The sequence below is a fragment of the Vulpes lagopus genome, chromosome 13 (genome assembly GCF_018345385.1).
Source record: "Vulpes lagopus strain Blue_001 chromosome 13, ASM1834538v1, whole genome shotgun sequence".
NCBI lineage: Eukaryota > Metazoa > Chordata > Mammalia > Carnivora > Canidae > Vulpes > Vulpes lagopus.
Window position 1 is genome coordinate 36,634,076 of NC_054836.1, and position 21,346 is coordinate 36,655,421.

General features: G+C 38.1%; 1 protein-coding gene across 5 annotated transcripts in view; it reads left to right on the plus strand.

Moving 5' to 3' along the window:
- The window catches only part of KLHL7 (kelch like family member 7), a 67,324-nt gene extending 51,827 nt beyond the window's left edge, over positions 1-15,497 (plus strand). For all 5 annotated transcript variants that reach the window (XM_041727798.1, XM_041727796.1, XM_041727795.1 and 2 more), the window contains 4 exons: positions 3,723-3,963; positions 8,299-8,500; positions 13,086-13,183; positions 14,056-15,497. In XM_041727798.1, the coding sequence (XP_041583732.1) occupies positions 3,723-3,963; positions 8,299-8,500; positions 13,086-13,183; positions 14,056-14,339 (825 nt within the window). In that variant the 3' untranslated portion in view covers positions 14,340-15,497. The remainder of the gene's footprint in view (positions 1-3,722; positions 3,964-8,298; positions 8,501-13,085; positions 13,184-14,055) is intronic.
- Positions 15,498-21,346: the final 5,849 nt, after the last annotated feature.

Sequence of the window (21,346 nt, forward strand, 5' to 3'; positions counted from 1 at the left end):
AGTGAGATCTACCTATACATACAGGAAAAAAGCTCCCCTACATACATGCATACAATCAAAGCCAGGTATTTTCAAACACAGGTGCAGTTAATACCTGACGGGTGTATTTAATGAGCTCAAGTGTAAAACATTAAATTTTAGCTAAAATGAAATCATATTTGCATTCTGAGTAAAATTCTTGCAAAGGTCGTTTCATCTGCCTAGAAATTAAATGTGGTCACAATTGATCACGCTTAGTGTCTAACATGTACTTTGACTAATGACAGTATTTGGAGAGTTGAAAAAGATTTAAAAACTTGAGGATATCTAAGGAAATGGAGCCCAAATTACTAGTAGAAGCATGTGCCTTTCTTGTCCCACATGCACTCACGTACACACTGCACACACACACTGGCTGACCATTTTTCCTTTGGGCTTATAGTTCCAAGAGAGCAATTTATTCAGTTTATTTTAATTCTTAAGTCTGAAGCCTAGCAAAGCCCTAAATGACAGGTACATATGAGCACTCACTTATTCCTTTCTAAAACTCTTGAGTAGTATTTGAAAATTAAGGGAATTATTTCTACCAAATTCTGGGGAGTTATTTCCCCGTTTTTTGGAACTCCGTATCCTAGTATCTAAATGTTAAGTGCATTTAGTTAAAATGTATTTTGTTTGTATTTTAATTCCAGCCCCTACATTGGCAGTTTTTTTTTTTTAAGATTTTATTTATTTATTCATGAAAGACGGAGGGGGGTGCCAGAGACACAGGCAGAGAGAGAAGCAGGCTCCTCTCAGGGACCCTGATGTGGGACTTGATCCCCGGACTTGGGATCAGGCCCTGAGCCAAAGGCAGATCCTCAACTGCTGCGCCACCCAGGTATCCCAGCAATTACTTTTGATGTGAAGAGTAGCAGGTCTTAGAGATCATTTAAAAGAATATGTCACCCATTTTCTAATCCTGAAATTAAGGAAGAGCAAGGAAAGATAGTGTTCCTGTGGATATCTTTAGAAACTATAGAAAAGTTTCCATATTGCTTTCTAATGATCAGTATCAAACAAATTGGATGTAAGAGTGGCAAGAGTTTGAGATTCACTGAGTTAACACTATCTTACTAATTTTATATCTCTGCTAATGATCTTGGTCAGGTAGGAATTATGAGTAGATTTATAGAATATGTAAGAGAAGCATTAGTTCACTTTTGAGGGATCACTGTAGAGTATGGTCATTATTTTCTCTCATTTTTTTTTCATTCTGTGGTATGCAACTCTAAGAAAACAAATTTTAACAATAATTGTTCCCAGGGGGCGCCTGGGTGTTTCAGTTGGTTAAGCATCTGCCTTCAGCTCAGGTCATGATCTCAGAGTCACACTCCCTTCTCACCAGGGAATCTGCTTCTCCCTCTGCCCTCCCCTCCATGTGTTCACTTGTGCATGCACTCTCTCTCTCTCTCTCTCTCGCTCTCAAATAAGATCTTAAAATAATAATTTTCCCCAGTTATTCGGTATCTGTTGAGTAAAACCAACTTTAGAAAAATGTTATATTTATCCTATAGTTTTATGTGAATGCCAGTACATAAGTACTGGCATTACTACTGAGTAACCCAGGGAGCCACATAGATCCTAATTTGAGAATAAAACAAGGATTAAGACTTTTATTTTTTTGGTCACTTAAAAATGTTTATCATCACTAGGAGTCAAAGTATTCCATATGATAGGCTCTTTTTTTTTCCTGAGACCATTCTTTATATTCTGTGATGCTTTGATCTAATCTGATGAATGGCTGAAACATTGGATACTAGTGTGGTAGATATCCATCAGATTTTCCCAAAGGGAACTCAGTGTTAATAATCATACCACTGCTTTGCTCAGTGAGATCAGGAATTGTTTGGATTTCTGTCTGACCCTAATTGTGTTAGATATTTTCAGAAAGCAGCAGGAACAATGTAGCCTCCTTGTTCAAAAAAAAGGGGGGGAGGATCCAAGATACTATGGCTTTGGAAGAAATCCCCATACATTTACATAGAAAAAGGTATCTTTGGATGTACCAAACATAGTGAGGAAACTAAATGATAATGTGAACAAACAGCCCTTATTATGAAGTACTGATACATGCTCATCTCTAATCCAGAAGAAAAAAGTGAGTTTCCAGACCAGTCAAATATTTCATAGTAAATATCACGGCTTTAAGATTTCAGCTGAATATACTGGCTCAACTGAATATTTTTTAAAAATTTATATCACAGCATGCCTGGGTGGTTCAGTCAGTTAAGCCTCTGCCTTCAGCTCAGGTCATGATACTGTAGTCCTGGGATCAAACCTTGCATCGGGCTCCCGGCACTCATTGGGGAATCTGCTTCTCATTCTCCCTCTACCTCTCCCCCCACTTATGTTCTCTTTCTTGCTTGCTCTAATAAATAAAATCTTCATTAAAAAAGTTAATATCACAGAAGTCCACAAAATACCTTCTAGCTTTAGACATCAGTAGGATAACAGCAGTTTAAGCTTCATATTATCTGATGATTCTTTTAAGATTTTATTTATTTAGGGCTGCCTGGGTAGCTCAGCAGTTGAGCATCTGCCTTTGGCTCAGGGTGTGATCTGAGAGTCTCAGGATCGAGTCCCACATCTGGCTTCCTGCATGGAGCCTACTTCTCTCTCTGCCTGTGTCTCTGCCTCTCTATGTCTCTCATGAATAAATAAAGAAAATCTTAAAAAAAAAAGATTTTATTTATTTAGAGAGAATGCACGTGTGTGAGAGCTAGGGGAAGGGCAGAGGGAAAGGGACAGAAAATTTCTTTTTATATATATATAAATTTATTTTTTATTGGTGTTCAATTTGCCAACATATAGAATAACACCCAGTGCTCATCCCATCAAGTGCCCCCCTCAGTGCCCGTCACCCCCACTCCCCACCCACCTCCCCTTTCACCACCCCTAGTTTGTTTCCCAGAGTTAGGAGTGGGAGAGAGAATTTCAAGCAGACTCCACAGTGACCATGGATCTGGACTCCTGGCCCAATCCCATGACTCAAGATCATGACCTGAGCTCAAATCAAGAGTCCACACCTAACTGACTGAGACATCCAGGTGCCCTGCCAATGGTTATTATCACTATATATCTGGCGGGAAGGGGTTGGGTATGTTTACATTTGGGGTTTTGTTGTTGTTGTTGTTGTTTTTAAGGATTTATTTATTTGAGAAAGAGTGTGTGAGCAGGGGGAGGGGCAGAAAGAAAGAATCCCAAGCAGACTCCCTGCTGAGCACAGAGCCCCACATGGGACTCCATCCCACAACCCCAAGATCATGACCTGAGCCAGAATCAAGAGTCAGATGCTCAACCAACTAAGCTACCCAGGCACCCCAATTTACATTTGAAAGAAGCTTTTTTCTACATAACAAAACTTGTTTTAGAATTTTCTTGTATTAATAACGTCCTTAATAACAGAAGGAATTGAAGACTTAGTGATAATAATGATACATCCCAATGTATTAGAGTTTAATCTGGAACCAGAAAACACCCAAAGCAGTCACCATCTTCCTCTTGCCCTCTGCCCTAGCTAACCAACATTCTGAAAAAATCACACAAGATTAAATTAGATTTTGTCTTAAGCCAAACATTGTTTTATGTACTCTAGCAAATTAACATACTCTTACATTTTGTACTTTCTCAACTATATCTTTGTCTCATCTGTATCAATTACATTTTTTCATTACTGACTGCTTACTCCATTCCTGTTACAGGATTATAGCTGGACAGACATCCGCTGCCCCTTTGAAAAACGAAGAGATGCAGCATGCGTGTTTTGGGACAATGTAGTATATATTTTGGGTGGCTCTCAGCTTTTCCCTATAAAACGAATGGATTGCTATAATGTTGTGAAGGATAGCTGGTATTCTAAACTGGGCCCTCCCACACCTCGAGACAGCCTGGCTGCCTGTGCTGCAGAAGGCAAAATTTACACATCTGGAGGTTCCGAAGTCGGTAAGGATTTACTCAGTATTTTTGTTTGGGAAAAGGTGTTTTACCAAGTATGTTTCTTGGCTTTCATATTTACATAAACAATTGTTGTCTTTTTGACATAATTTAAATACATATCTGTCATATTTTAGAGCCTATTTCCCTAAAGGTTTACCTTTTTTTTTTTATAAATCATTTTACAAGAACTTCAGCTTCCTAGATTATGTTAATTGTCCCATTTTTTTCTCATACCATCTGGATTTTAGTTCTATCTAGATTTGTTTTTGTTTTTGTTTTTGTTTTAAAGATTTTATTTATTTATTCATGAGAGACACAAGGCAGAGGGAGAAGCAGGCTCCATGCAAAGAGCCCGACGTGGGACTCAATCCCAGGTCTCCAGGATCACACCCTGGGCTGAAGGCGGCGCCAAACCGCTGAGCCACCCGAGCTGCCCTCGTTTTATTTTTTATTTTTTAAAGATTGTATTTTTATTTGTGAGAGGGAAAGGGAGAATGAGGAGGAGAGGGACAGAGAGAGAGGGAGAAGTAGACTCCCCACAGAGCAGGGAGCCCCACATGGGGCTCGATCCCAGGACCCTGAGATCATGACCTGAGCCAAAGACAGATACTTAACCAACTGAGCCACCCAGGCACCCCTAGATTAGTTTTAGATATATATTATTATTTACTTTAAAGATTTCAGAGTTTGGCTCACTAATAGACCCTTTAAAATCTCTTTATTACATTCATGCTTTTAAGATTTTTTATACCTTACTGCCTCTTCTTTCTTTATATCAGAAAAAAAGTAAGAATGATCTTTCTCATTTGCTTTTATTCTTTAACTATTTAATATAATGACTGGTAGTGGTATTTTATGCTTACTGATCAGAACAAGGTATGGGTTTGGCTGTAAAAAATCTTTCTCATTGATGGGTACTTTGTTACTGTCCAGTGGTGATCTTTTTCTAAATGAATAATTTTTCTAAATGGATATTCTAGGTGTAGACTAGATACATAATAGCTTTAACATGCTTTCACCTTTTCATATAATTTCTTTAGTTAAATAATGGGCTTATAATGAAAACTAGGAAGACCAAATAAACCTATGGTATGGAATTCAAATGTTAATTCTTTATTTTTTTAAGATTTTATTTATTTATTCATGAGAGACACAGAGAGAAAGGCAGAGACACAAGCAGAGGGAGAAGCAGGCTCCATGCAGGGAACCTGATGTAGGACTAGATCCCCAAGACCTCAGGATCATGACCTGAGCCAAAGGCAGACCACTGAACCACCTAGGCAGCCCCTTCTTTTTTTTTTTTTTTTTTTGATGATTTTTATGTTAGGCCAAAGAATGTATTACTTTTGTTCAGCAAACTTGTCTGTTTTAAGTTTTTACTCCCCTCATAAGATATCAAATTAATATGAGAAGAATTAAAGATTTTTTAAAATGTGACTTAAGAAGTGACTCTTTTCCCCTTTAAAAGCCTTTTTTATACAATGTCTAATGAAGCATATTTCAAATACAATAAATCCTAAAGAAAATAGAAAGTAACTGTTCTATAGAAACACTTTTTATTAAAAAGTAGGGTAGGTAACTATTTCTTCAGCAATTACTAAGTCAGTGTTTTCCTTAGTTTCTTATGTCTGCCATATACTTCCTATTTCCTCTTAGTATCAACTGAATCTACCAAATTAAAACTGTTTTATTGGGATCCCTGGGTGGCGCAGCGGTTTGGCGCCTGCCTTTGGCCCAGGGCGCAATCCTGGAGACTCGGGATCGAATCCCACATCAGGCTCCCGGTGCATGGAGCCTGCTTCTCCCTCTGCCTATGTCTCTGCCTCTCTCTCTCTCTCACTGTGTGCCTATCATAAATAAATAAAATAAAATTAAAAAAAAAACTCTTAAAACTGTTTTATTTTAAGATTTTTATTTATTCATGAGACAGAGAGAAAGAAAGGCAGAGACACAGGCAGAGGGAAAGCAGGCTTCATGCAAGGGAGCCCAATGTGGGACTCGATCCTGGGAATCTGGGATCACGCCCTGAGCCAAAGGCACACACTCAACCGCCAAGCCACCCAGGTGTCCCTTTTGGTATCATTTCTAAAACTCTTTATTGAGCCCTTATAATGTATAGAAGTTACAAGACAGGATGTATATGTTTTGCCGTTAATGTATATAATCAAAATACACCAGAGACATGCAGTGATACAACCTTGAGAGTATATTTAAGAACAGGCCAGCAGGACTTCAGGGCTTACTCACAGAGCCAGAGAGAGTAGTCAGGAAGAATAGTTTTGTTACTGGTGCAGTGACTATTATAGAATGTTAAATGATGGGATCCCTGGGTGGCACAGCGGTTTAGTCCCTGCCTTTGGCCCAGGGTGCGATCCTGGAGACGCAGGATCGAATCCCACGTCGGGCTCCCGGTGCATGGAGCCTGCTTCTCCCTCTGCCTGTGTCTCTGCCTGTCTCTCTCTCTCTCTCTCTCTCTCTCTCTCTCTCTCTCTATCATAAATAAATAAAAAATTTAAAAAAAAAAGAATGTTAAATGATAAGCCTTAGAATATTATCATATAGGAGTTTTCAGACTTTAAGGTATGGAGTTACCATCTATAAATCACTACACTTTTCTCCTCTATAAACATTTGAAGCTTAAATAATTATCTTCACATGTACTGGGCTTGAAGACATTCATAATGTTACTTACTTAATTTCTCTTCTGAAGTCAAACCAGTTTCTTAAAATGAATTACCAATGAATAAATCTCTCCAGCAGATCCTTTTGAAAAATTTTTTCTAAGATCTATACAAACAGGGTTAGTTTTTTCTTTCTTTTTTAATAATAAATTTATTTTTTATTGGTGTTCAATTTGCCAACATAGAGAATAACACCCAGTGCTCATCCCGTCAAGTGCCCATCACCCATTCACCCCCAGCCCCCGCCCTCCTCCCCTTCCACCACCCCTAGTTCGTTTCCCAGAGTTAGGAGTCTTCATGTTCTGTCTCCCTTTCTGATATTTCCTACCCATTTCTTCTCCCTTCCCTTCTATTCCCTTTCACTATTATTTATATTCCCCAAATGAATGAGACCATATAATGTTTGTCCTTCTCCGATTGACTTATTTCACTCAGCATAATACCCTCCAGTTCCATCCACGTTGAAGCAAATGGTGGGTATTTGTCATTTCTAATGGCTGAGGAATATTCCATTGTATACATAAACCACATCTTCTTTATCCATTCATCTTTCGATGGACACTGAGGCTCCTTCCACAGTTTGGCTATTGTGGACATTGCTGCTAGAAACATCGGGGTGCAGGTGTCCCGGCGTTTCATTGCATCTGCATCTTTGGGGTAAATCCCCAGCAGTGCAATTGCCGGGTTGTAGGGCAGGTCTATTTTTAACTCTTTGAGGAACCTCCACACAGTTTTCCAGAGTGACTGAACCAGTTCACATTCCCACCAACAGTGCAAGAGGGTTCCCCTTTCCCCACATCCTCTCCAACATTTGTGGTTTCCTGCCTTGTTAATTTTCCCCATTCTCACTGGTGTGAGGTGGTATCTCATTGTGGTTTTGATTTGTATTTCCCTGATGGCAAGTGATGCAGAGCATTTTCTCATGCACTTGTTGGCCATGTCTATGTCTTCCTCTGTGAGATTTCTGTTCATGTCTTTTGCCCATTTCATGATTGGATTGTTTGTCTTTGGTTTTGAGTTTAATAAGCTCTTTATAGATCTTGGAAACTAGCCCTTTATCTGATACGTCATTTGCAAATATCTTCTCCCATTCTGTAGGTTGTCTTTTAGTTTTGTTGACTATATCCTTTGCTGTGCAAAAGCTTCTTATCTTGATGAAGTCCCAATAGTTCATTTTTGCTTTTGTTTCTTTTGCCTTCGTGGATGTATCTTGCAAGAAGTTACTGTGGCCGAGTTCAAAAAGGGTGTTGCCTGTGTTCTCCTCTAGGATTTTGATGGAATCTTGTCTCACATTTAGATCTTTCATCCATTTTGAGTTTATCTTTGTGTATGGTGTAAGAGAATGGTCTAGTTTCATTCTTCTGCATGTGGATATCCAATTTTCCCAGCACCATTTATTGAAGAGACTGTCTTCCAGTGGATAGTCTTTCCTCCTTTATCGAATATTAGTTGAGGGCCCATTTCTGAAAGAAATTGAGGGTTGGTTTTTTCTTAAGCTATTCCTCCATTTTGCTGTTAGTGTAAATTAAGTTTAGAGAAGACTATAACTTTAAGTTCTTTCCTCCAGGAACTAATGACCCAGCTCTACCATCAGCTTGCTCCAAACCCACACATACACTAAATTAAGCATGATGGAGTCTTTTTTTTTTTTTTTAAACAGGAAACTCAGCTCTATATTTATTTGAGTGCTATGACACCAGAACTGAAAGTTGGCACACAAAGCCCAGCATGTTGACTCAGCGCTGCAGCCATGGGATGGTGGAAGCCAATGGCCTGATCTATGTTTGTGGTGGAAGTTTAGGGAACAATGTTTCTGGGAGAGTGCTGAATTCCTGTGAGGTTTATGATCCTGCCACAGAAACGTATGTATGGACCTATTCTTAAATCAGTGAAGTTACAATGTTTATAATTCACCTTTCAAATAACTTCTTTCTTTCTTTAGATTTAAGTGTTTATAAACTTATTTGTGGAAGTGTGTGGGACTAACCTTATGCATAACTCATTAAAACTACACTGTGTATAAACAAAAAAGTCTTATTTCACAGTTAAATGTATTCTGTAAGTTCAGAGGAAGAAGATGGCAAAAAGCAGAAGGACTCAACAGAAGAAATTAGTTCTTGTATTAAGAATGCACACACACTTTTGAATGTGTTGGGTTAGGGACATGTTTATGGCCTGGACCCTTCCTCTGTGTTTTGTCTTATATACCCTGTGGGAGCCCCTCTCTTTCTGTTCCTGCATATAATTGCAATATTGCAGTAATTGCCTATGAATGAGACAATTCTGACTGATTCATCAAATTTCATACAATATTTTTGTTGAAGTCAGGAGATGTAGGGAAGGAGGGGCAAGAATTTATGATTGGTAGTAAATTTGCCTTTAATTGGAAATACTATATATTGATTAGTGTCATTAATAAATCATACCCCTAGGTATAATGTCTTAATTCTGAGTTCATGCTTACTAAAGTATGTTTGGATACATATTTAGTCATTATGATTATTCTTAAATCTGGCATGTAAATAGTTGCTTTTTAAAAGGCAAAATGCTAAAGAAATAAGTGGTTAGCCAGATTTTCTGACCTTGTAGTTAATGATGGAACTTGTTCAATGTAGCCAAAGGTGATGTGCCAATTACAGAAAGGGGTGGGGTGAGGGACGGAGTAAGTACATTTTTAAGGAAATGACTACAGGTAATACCCCAGTCAGATCTTTTGTTGATACTCAGAAACATCCGAAGAGATTTGATAAGAAAAGTTATTTATTGATTTGAAAGGATTGTTCTTCCTTTACCAGGACAAGCTATTGGGTACATATGTTCAACTTAAGTGCTATGCCAAAGTTTTTGTGCTCAAGTTTTATATTTAGGAAATATTGCCAGATTACAAAACATAGAAGTCTTCTAATCCAGGTATTGGTTTTGTTTTTTTAATGAAAAGTAAGAATTTAATTATAAACTATGATTAACCATTGTGCAATTATTTATGTTTCCCACCTACTTTTAAAGGATTTAAAATCAATAACTTCTCTCCCAAACAAAACTGTAGTTACAATTGTTCTTTTCTCATTTTTTTGTTCAACTGGTTACTTACCTGTGTTAGAAGGGAAAGCAGCTTATCTTGAAACTGATCTGTTGAGACCAGGGACACCTGGGTGCCTCACTCAGTCAGGTAGCCTCCAATTCTTTGATTTTGGCTCAGGTCATGATCCTCAAGATCATGAGATCAGGCTTCAAATCGGGCTTCACGCTTTCCAGGTGGTCTGCTGGAGATCCTCTCCCTCTATTTCTCTCTCTAAAATAAATAAATCTTTTTAAAAAGTATTGAGATTAGAAAATGTCTTTGAAATCATCACATTTACTACTACTCAGTGTTTTTCAGAATGAATCTTTAGTACTTGCCAGGGCATGCTGAGAATACCCCTTATCTCATTCTGTCATCCATCAGTTGAGCTATCTGGCCCATCTTGTCCCAAACTATAGGAGGGGTTATATGCCAACTCGTTACCCTCCTATGGCAGTCTCTCAGACACCTTATGCTCAAAAAGTATTACAACATACTAGTTGGAAAACTCTAGTCTCTTTGTCCTGCTTCCTATTTTTTCATTTATAAAAAATTCTCTTAAAGTTAAACACATATCAGATAAATTCTAGGATTCTAAATTTTAAGATCTTTAAACAGGCACTATGAGTGTAAATCAATATATTCTTATTCGTAGTAGCAGGGAAAAAGTATAAAGGAATTCTGTAACTTCAGTATTTTTTAAAACTAGGTGAATACATTCAATTTGGGGAATATCTTAAAACTCACACAAGTTTGCATTTCTTTTGTATATATTGAGCTTATGTGTGAAACTTAAATTCTCTTCAATGCCTTTAAATTTTCCTAAGTAAAAAGCTAGTGTGACTATAATTATCCAGATGTCAAAATGAAAAGTAATATGCTACCATGATTTACTTTTTTTAATATGTGATCTGCCCACCTAAGTTATTTTTTATAGGAATTCTTTCCAATTTTTTGCATTTTTGTTTTTTGGAGCCTGACGTGGGACTCGACCCATGGTCTCCAGGATCACACCCTGGGCAGAAGGCAGCACTAAACCGCTAAGCCACTGGGGCTGCCCCTTTTTTGCATTTTAAGTGTTTTGTAACTACAGTGGTTTAATTGGAAGCTACTAAGAATCGAAACCTTTGGAAATAACATGACAGTTTCTGTAGTCAGAATTCTAAGAAAAGCTTCTAAACACTAAAGTTCAGGTCAGGGGGATGCCTGGGTAGTTCAGCAGTTGAGAATCTGCCTTGGGCTCAGGAAGTGGTCCCAGCGTCCCAGGATCGAGTCCCACATCGGGCTCCCTGCATGAAGCCTGCTTCTCCCTCTGTCTGTGTCTCTGCCTCTCTGTGTATCTCTCATGAATAAATAAGTAAAATCTTTTAAAATTTTTTAAAATTTAAAAAATGAAGTTCAGGTCAGGGAGAGCAAGGACCTAAACTCTAAACCTTCAAGAGTTTCCTCCACTTACAATGAGGTTTCATCCTGATAAACCCATTGTAAGTTGTAAATATTGTTACCTTGAAAATAAATTAAAAAAAAAAATAAATTTAATACAACTAACCTACTGAACATCATAGCTTAGCCTAGCCTACCTTAAACATGCTCAGAACACTTACATTAGCCTATAGTTGGGTACAGTCATCTAACACAAAAACTTTTACAAAAAAGTGTTGAATATCTCATGTAATGTATTGACTACTGAAAGTGAATGGCTCTATGGTACAGAATTGCTATAAAGTGGATAAGTTCTTCACCCTCATGATCCTGTGGCTGACCGGGAGCTGCAGCTCACTGCAGCTGCCCAACATCATGAATAACATATAGCTAGCCCAGAAAAAGATCAAAATTCAAAATGTGAAGTACAGTTTCTACTGTATGTGTTTCACTTTTGCATTATCATAAAGTCAAAAAATCCTAATTTGAACCATCATAAGTCAAAGATGACCCTACATTAAAAATACGCTCTTATTTTATATCATGGACATGTGTGTAGAAGAAAGGGGTATATATTTTGAATTTTTCCAAGTTAAAGACTGTATTTAATACACTTTGACAGCTCACCATTTGAAGCTCACTGCATAGAGAAACAGTGGAGGCCCAGTACTGGCTCCCACCTCTGAGCTATATGCTGGTTTTTTCACTTAGAGGAGCACGTGTGTTGACCCTAGGAAAAAAAAAGGAACAGTGTTGCCCACCTCACCTTACAGAGTGCTCTGAAAATGAATGTGGCAACTGTCAAACCACTTTTAAAACAAAATTTTATTAATATAAAGCAAACAGTTGTTAATATTTCAGAGTTAATCATTATGTCTTAATTATATTTTGAAAAGTTTAGTAAATTATTTAAAGGAAGAGAGATAAATGACCATATTAGAGAGTTACGTTTATGTCATATTACCCTTTTGTTGGCTAGTTTGGGTTTATGTTAGCTCTTGAGAAACAAGCCTGTGTCCCAGTACTACCTTCACAACCACAAATGTCACTTGTGTGTTTGGGATCGAATATAAAAGAAGGGATTGAGTCTCACAGAAAAAAATAATAATACAGTTGTCTTTGTATATGAGGCTGCTACCTATGAATTAGTGCTTGTTTGTTTTTTTTTAAGATTTTATTTATTTACTCATGAGAGACACAGAGAGAGAGGCAGAGACACAGGCAGATGGAGAAGCCGGCTCCATGCAGGGAGCCTGATATGGGACTTGATCCCGGGACCCTGGGATCATGACCTGAGTCAAAGGCAGACTCAACTACTGAGCCACCCAGGCATCCCTAAATTAGTGTTCTTCAACACTAAATGTCCACATTTATGTTCTCAATCTCATTATTTATAATAGTGGCCATGAACAAAAACAACATGCTAGTAAGTTATTAAATTTGACAGAATAAATACTTTTGTTACTAGTGCTGCCTAAAGTTGTAAGTGTACATTTGAAGGTGGACATATGAATAGTAACAGATACTACTAATTTGCTGGTTGCTAGAGCCCAACGTTAAATTTGTGTTTTACTCATACATAAATATTAATTAAAACCATATGTGATGATATTAGTATTTTATATTAAGTATCTTCCTTTTCTTTTTTGTTACTATCTTAACAAATTACTATGAATTAGGAAGTGGATTTCTTCTAAAGATGTGCTAGTCGTCTCTAGATATTCTTTATTTCTCATATTCTGCAGGTGTTGAAAGGAATAAAATCCTCATTTACCTACCTATAAATAAATTACTCAAAACCACATCGACCTTTTTGTTTTCTAATGTTTCAGAGGTGCATGGGTGTGAACACATGTGAGTAGTAAATGAGTACTTAATTGGGATAACAAACCTTTCTAATGAATTAGTATGAGTACTTCACTTCCTGGGAACAAGTACTCTAAAAGCTTTCGCTTATTTTCCAGATGGACTGAGCTGTGTCCAATGATTGAGGCCAGGAAGAATCATGGACTGGTATTTGTAAAAGACAAGATATTTGCTGTAGGTGGTCAGAACGGCTTGGGTATGTGACATTTATTCACTGTTCAACTTACCTAGTGGTTTGCATGATCTCTCCTCATAAATCTTTGAAACATTTCTTAAAATCTAAATATAAGCATTTGTCACATATGGGATTATATTTATATTTTCTGGGAACTAATATATTTTATGAAACATTGCAGTATGTTTAACATCCCTATCCATGAAATGTAGGTAATGGCCAGTCATTGTGACAGTCTCAGCTTCACACATTTCCAGATACCTCCTGGCTGATAGTATCACACTAGCTAAAGAACTGTTAAGTCACAGAAACATTTGAATTTTTTAAACATTGCATGAAAATATCTGTCACTATTATTTAAATGAGTAAATTTGATTTTTTATTTTCTTAAATAGTTTGTAGAAAAAATCGTAAATAATTTATTTAAAAAGAATCTGAACTGAATCTATAGTCCGTAAACTTCATTTTAGTCAATACCTTTAAGCATTACTTATGTATAACAAATACCTTCCTTCCCTTCTATCTCTTGCCATTGCTGTTTTCCATCAACTGCTAAAAGATAAATGGCAGAAGGATAAAGACTTGAATAATTATAGTCAAAGTTAATCAGAGGGAAAATCCACTATTTGTTTACTTTCCCAGAACAGATAGAACATTTTTCATTTTGTAAAATAAATATACATATTTAGGATTCAAGTAAAAATTAAGTTTTTACTCTGTTAAAGTAAAAATAAAAATAGATGGTAGATATGGGCATTCATTGTAAGATTCCTAACTGTTCTGCATGTTTGAAAATGTTCATAATAAAATGTTGGGAAGATGCAAAGAATTATTACTTTAAGAGATCTTAGAATTGTTAATACTATTGTTCATGTTATCTCATTCTTTTGAAGGTGGTCTGGACAATGTGGAATATTATGATATTAAATTAAACGAGTGGAAGATGGTCTCGCCAATGCCATGGAAGGGTGTAACAGTGAAGTGTGCAGCAGTTGGCTCTATAGTTTATGTCTTGGCTGGTTTTCAAGGTGTGGGTCGATTAGGACACATCCTTGAATATAATACTGAGACAGACAAATGGGTTGCCAACTCCAAAGTCCGAGCTTTCCCAGTAACAAGTTGTTTAATTTGTGTTGTTGATACTTGTGGAGCAAATGAAGAAACACTTGAAACATGAAAAGTGAATGGACTTCAAGATTTATCGGAGACTCAAAAATATGGCCAACAGTGCTTTGTTCCAAGAGTTTGGTTACGAAGTTTTAGTTTGGTGTTTTCTGTTTTTTTGTTTTTTTAAAGGAAATTTCAAGTAAAGTAAGATCGTTATAAGATAGATGTTTCTTTTATATGAATTTCCTTGCTTAATTCAAAGACCATATTTTAGCTGGCCACTACCAAGACGTATCTAGCAAGAAAACTTGAAAAATCATAAGCATTTGGTGAAAATATGAATTCTTGAATGAATTTCACATTTGTAACTATGATTATGGCAGAGTGGGGGATTGGCTCATCAGTGAAGCGATCTCATCTTAGCTCTAGATTCTATTTTCATACATCATAGAAGTGCTATGTAGTTAGGTCTATTTGTTTCTGTTCAGTCAAGAACTAAGAAATAGTATGAATTGTAAGTCAAGACAGGCAACCCTGATGAAGCATCTTCGTCTCACCTAATTTTGCTTGTCTTCATTTGTTCCATTTAGTGCCAAATTTATTCCATTTTAAAAGCAAGCCAGTGAGTCAAGTATACATATTCTCTCACTGAGCTTCATAAACACATTTTGGGCTTAAAATGTACCCAAGTCCTCATGAAATATATTCAATCCAATTAAATATATTCCATCTTTTAAACACAAAATGTCAAGCCTAGCACCCTCATTAATTTATAGTACTGTTTTATCCAGTGGTTAAAAAATGATTATGCCTCTTCAGTCCTCACTGTTAAATAAAATAAAATCATAGTAAGAATGATTAGCAAAAGACAAAGCTATTTATAGCAAATTTCTAGGTTACTAGAATAGCACTGATAGTTATACAATATCAATGTTGACTTTGAACTTCTTATGGATTAAAAATATACATGATTTCTTTTCCTTAGCAAGACACATCAGAGAGATTTGACCGTTATCCCATAAAAATTTTGTAATGATTTGAGTTAAATGTTTGTCATCTCGTATTAATTGCTTTTATGTGGTCAATAAATGTTTTACAAACCCAACTACTCATTTCTTTCCTAGTAATGTTTTGCCCTTTTACCTTACAGAATGTATGGAATGAGCCATGTAAAGCTGTCACCATCAGTGTTTTTATCCAACAATATTAAATATTTTTTAACTTAAAATAGACTGCTAAGTTTTATTCATCCTACATTTTAAACGTGTTAGGCAATGGTTGCTTTTAAAATTTGTGAAGCTGCGTTTCTATTTTAATTTTCATTCTTTTTTTTATATAGGGGTCATAATCTTAAATCCTAAAAATGTTTAAATGCAAAAGAGATCATAAAAAACATAATGATAGGGGTGCCTGCATTGTGCAGTCGGTTAGGCATCCAACTCTTGGTTTTGGCTCAGGTTATGATCTCAGGTTTGGGAGTGATGCTCCCAAATGGGGCTCCTCCACTGCTTAAGACTCTTTCCCTGTCTCTGCCCCTCCCTCTGCGTGCACGCATGCATGCACATTCCCTGTCGCTCTCACTCTCTAAAAAATAAATGTCTTAAAAAAGCATAATATATTTATTTGAGGTTTTTATGCATGAAACTGCTTTATTGAAATATAATTCACATATTATACAATTCACCCATTTAAAGTGTATCATTCAGTGGTACTTAATATATTCAGAGTTGTGCAATCATCATCCCAATTTTGGAACATTCTCATCACCAGAGAAAGAAACCCCATACTCATTAGCAATCATTCCCCATATTCTTCTATATTAGTTTCCTGTGGCTCCTGAAATAAATTACCACAAACTTGGTGACTTAAAACGACAGAAACTTTTTCTTTCACAACTCAGGAAGCCAGAAGTCCTAAATCAGGATATTGGCAGGATTGCTTCATGGAGTTCTGAGGCAAAAATTGCCCAGCTTTCCCCTAGCTTCTGGTAGTTGCTGGCAATCCTTGATATTCACTGACTTATAACCAGGGCACTTCAATCACTGCCTCTGTCTTCACATGTCCGCCTTTCCTGTGTGTGTCCCTTGTGTCTTCATATGGTGTGATAAGGACAGCAGTCATTGGATTTACCCAACCCTCCTCCCAATCTAGTATGACCTTATCTTACTAAGGACATCTGCTAAGAATCTGTTTCCAGATAAGGTCACATTCTGAAGTTCCAAATGGACGTGAATTTTGGGGGGATATTATCCAACCCAGTTATACCCCCAGACACCCAACCATTAAATCTTTGTCCCTATATTTGCCTATTTTGAACATTTTTATATTGGGTTTTCAATTTTGTACTCCACTGAAAAAAATGTCCAGTTTAATTTTTTTGAGGGAAGAACATTTGTCATAATTTAATTCTATTAATACAATACTTCCCGTGTGGAATGTGCAGCACTGTTGGAAATATTTTAAATGGACTAGCCTTTACTTTAGGCTGTATAAACTGACTAGAACACACGATGATAAGTATGTAGACAGGTATGATGTAGGTTATAATAAAGTGGGTTTGTGGGGGTTATTAGGGGGGCGTTAGTAATCTCAGTAGTTAGTAAATACCTATTTTCTGCCTTGGAAATATTCTATGATGGTCATTCCCATGATAATGGCACAATATATTGGCAAGTTGTTGTTTTTCAAATTGATTTATTTAGTGGAGGGCAGGGTGGATGCAGGAGAGACTCCTCAAGCAGAACCTCTGTCCAAGCAAGGAGCCGGAGGCAGGGCTCTATCCCCCAGTCCAAGATCCTGACCCAAACCAAAACCAAAGTCCGACACCCTAGCAAGTATTTTTTCTATTCCTTTCTTCCCCTCACAAAATTCCTGTCCTTTATATAAAGAGCTCTACTTCTTTTTAGTAAGCATGTGATATGTTAATGTTCATCCTTCGCAGTGACACTATTTGAAGACACAGCAGTTTTTAGTTTATATTTTTAAAAATCACAAATTGAACATGAAACTTTAATGTCTTTTTTAAAAAAGATTTTATTTATTTGAAAGAGCACAAGAGAGGTGTCAGAGGAGGAGGAGACTCGCTGCTGAGCAGGGAGCCTGCTTCTCCCTCTGCCTATGTTTCTGCCTCTCCCATGAATAAATAAATAAAATCTTTAAAATAAATATAGAAAAATTTTAAAAAGTACTGAATTACAATTCTGACCTAGCTTTCAGAAACCTGACATTATAGTCTTTAAGGAAATTTTGAATCACAAAAATGAGCCATTTAATAAACAATTATTAACCAAGCAGTCTATATTCCTTTTATATACTACTAACAGCAAAAATTTGAAATTTCCTGCATAGGCCAGGTTAAAGGAGTATTTAAAGGAAATGGTTTTGTTTGTTTGTTTGTTTTTTAAGAGAGGGAGAGAAATGGGGGAAGGGCAGAGGGAGGAGGAGAGAGAGAATCTTAAGCAGGTTCCATGCCTAGCTCAGAGTGTGATATGGGGCTCAATGCCACGACCCTGAGATGATCTGAGCCAAAATCAAGAGTTGGGTACTTAACTAAGCCACCCAGGTACCCCAGAAATTTTGCTTTTTAAGGGTGACCGTTAACTAATACACCAACAATGTCATAAAATTCAATCCATTCGAACATGGCACCAAACTCAATCCCAATAATTTGATAGTATGAAAAGACATTTTCAGGTTGCATCATTCAACATGAGATTCTAACTGCACCACTTAAGAGATTTTCAGTCTACCTTTCTATGGTAGGTACCTGGTGGCTCTTAATTTCTGAGGCTTTTCAGCCTTCTCTAGGGATATCAGTGTGTACCTTTTAGGAATTTGACCTTACTTCTCTCTTTTAAGTCATTACTGTTCCTCCATGTGCAATTCAGTCCTCAGAAAATGTGGTTTGAGATTGTGGTTATCTCCTGGTATAATCAAAGATCTTGTTTCCTCTCTTTGAGATGATTCTCAAGAGGAAAGGGAGGCAGAAATATATTGACTTTGCCATCTTAAAATTAGAAGTTTACTTCCTGTGACCCCACTCCTGATTTTCACCCACCCCTCCCCCAACTGATCGCTACTGAACTCTGCTTTCCTCAGCCCTAGATTCCCATTGTCTCCCATTGCTTCATGCAGCACTCCACCTAGATTATTTCAGTTGAGATCTGGTGTTGCCTACCCCTCCACTTTCACACAGCACCATGCTCACTCTCGTTTAAACTTCAGCCACCACTGGAATTATTTTAGGTCTTTGATCCCAGCAGGGTCCTTCGATATGTTGGTGTTTGCATAAGACAAGAAGTCAGTGGCCACAATTAAAAATTGGCTAATACAAGGGAACTGCTCAAAATAAGCATAAACAATAGGAGCCAAAGGACACCTGGGTGGCTCAGTGGCTAAGTGTCTGCCTTCGGCTCAGGTCATGTTACTGGGGTCAAGCCCCACATTGGGCTCCCCACAGGGAGCTTCTCCATCTGCCTATGTCTCCACCTCTCTCTCATGAATAAATAAAATTTTTTAAAAATCTTTAGAAAAAAACAGTAGGAGCCAAGTTTCTCACTATCCAAGGAGGAAGTTACAAATACAGGAGAAAAATAAAATCCTGCAATCTTGGGCTCGAACTGGACGTTATCAGTGTAAACTCATAGTTTCTAATACATATAGATGTAGAAATCTGTACAGATGTATATGTCTGTCTATAGTATATATTTCCTAGCAATGCCCATGAAAGGGTTTGGGAGCAAAGACCTCACAATGAGAAAACCTAAAGCTCAGATCTTGGCCTCTACGTATCATTGAAAGACCCAGCGCTCCTTGGAGAAATGGCTGATTCCAGGACTGGATCAGGGAAAAGTGTAAGGTGAGCCTGGAGCATCTTCTGAGCCAAGGAGTAGAGAGTGCTCAAAGAATCATGGGATGCGTCTGAACACAAAGAAGCTTACAGGTCTCCCACTGGCAAAATTGAAGAGGATTTGAACTTCAAGATAATGACAGTAATAGATTATAACCCACGGAAATCAAGCCATACTGATAGGAATAAATTAGTGAACCAAAAAGCTTGAAGAGGAATGGCATTTTTATACTTTCAAAGTATCTCTTCACAAAGTCCTTATTAATAACAAAGACGAAGAGTCATTGCAGTAGCCCAGCAGACACCACCTTAACCAGGTTATTGAAGTGAACACCTTAGGTGATGGGACAACTTGAAACTGTGCACAACCTGAGAGGTGCAATGTGAAGACCATGGCATCATTTCTGAGATAATCCTGCCAAAGATGTTTTTTTTTTTTTTTTAATTTATTTATTTGCGATAGTCACAGAGAGAGAGAGAGAGAGAGAGGCAGAGGGAGAAGCAGGCTCCATGCCAGCAGCCCGATGTGGGATTCGATCCCGGTCTCCAGGATCGCGCCCTGGGCCAAAGGCAGGCGCCAAACCGCTGCACCACCCAGGGATCCCCGCCAAAGATGTTTAATCTGAATCCAGTCACAAGAAAATATCAAATAAATCTGCATTGAAGAACTTCTACAAAATAGCTGTGATTTTTTTTTTTTTAGATTTTATTCGTTTATTCATAGACACACACAGAGGCAGAGACACAGGGAGAGGGAGAAGCAGGCTCCATGCAGGGAGCCCGATGTGGGACTTGATCCTGGGTCTCCAGGATCACACCCCAGGCTGCAGGCGGTGCCAAACCGCTGCGCCACCAGGGCTGCCCAGCTGTGATCTTTAATAGTGTTAATGTCTTGAGTGTCATGGAAAGACTGAGGAAATGTTCCAGAATGAAGGAGACTAAAGAAAGAAATATGAGTAAGGCTAAATAAAAGTATGAGTAAGGCAACAATAAGTCTAAACTGGATCCTTTTCTTTAAAGACACTGGGACATTTGGCAAAGCAAGACAATCCAAGGATCAGATAGTAGTAATGTATCAATACAAACGTCCTGATTTGGGGGATTGTACTGTGGTTACGTAGGAAATAAAAGTATTTGGGTGATGGAGCATCAAGTCTGCATTATAGTCTCTTATACTGCATTTGTAAATGTTCAGTAAGTTTCAAAGTAAGCGAATTTTTTTTTTTTAATTTCTTAAGTAAGTTCTACACCCAGCGTGGGTCCTGAACTCACCACCCTGAGATCAAGAGTTGCATGCTCTACTGCCTGAGCCAGCCAGGTGCCCCACGTGGCTGTTTTCGTTTTTTAATAAACTAGGTCAGGGCGCTTTGGATGGCTCAGTCAGAAGGGCATGCAACTGGATCTCAGGATGGGGAGTTCCAGCCCCACCCGGGGTTTAGAGATTACTTAAATAAGAACTTTACATTTTAGCAGTTATTCCCAGTAGCTCCTGTGGATCCCACTGTATCCAAAATCCGAAGGTGTGAGCAAGAACAATGACCAATCATCCTAAACCAGCGGGAACAAACCGGTGATCCACCAAAGTCCTATTTGTTGCCTCCGGGAAACCACAGAGACCGCGAACCAGAAGAACCCGTAGGGTGTCTCACCGTACAAAGGGAAAAAAAAAAAAAAAGACAACGAAGACTTGTGGGCAGGGTGGAGCTTAGGTAAAATGATAAGCTCAAAGCAAAGCTGAGCCGTGGGTGAAGGCATCAACATCGGATCTGGACTGAGAAGTGGAGGTAGGACCGTGTTTCCTCGGAAACTACCAATTAAAGAAAAATAAGGAATGCTCCCTTCAGGAACGCCTGATCGGAAGCTCTGCACCTGGGCACAAGTCGAAGCTGCTTCCCGGTGTCCAAGTGACTTCGTTCCTCCGGCCGAGAGTGAGAATGTTTCATTCTCTTTGATACAATTTCAAACAGCAGCGCGCACCCGACCCTTAAAGAACTGGCTTTCTAAGAGCGTAAGAAGTGCAGTGTTCATCCAGAGGTGGGGCTGTGAGGATACTTTCCAGTTGCGGTCTGTCCTTAAAGGAAACAGTTTTCCGTTTGCCCTCTACCCGGTGTTTCCTGTTTCCCGCCTGATGAATGGCTGCGCAGATCTCTGCTTTCTCAACGGTGCAAACGAAATGCACAACTCGGCCTCTCAAGCCACAGCTGTCCCGCCCCTCCAGGTCCCCGCTG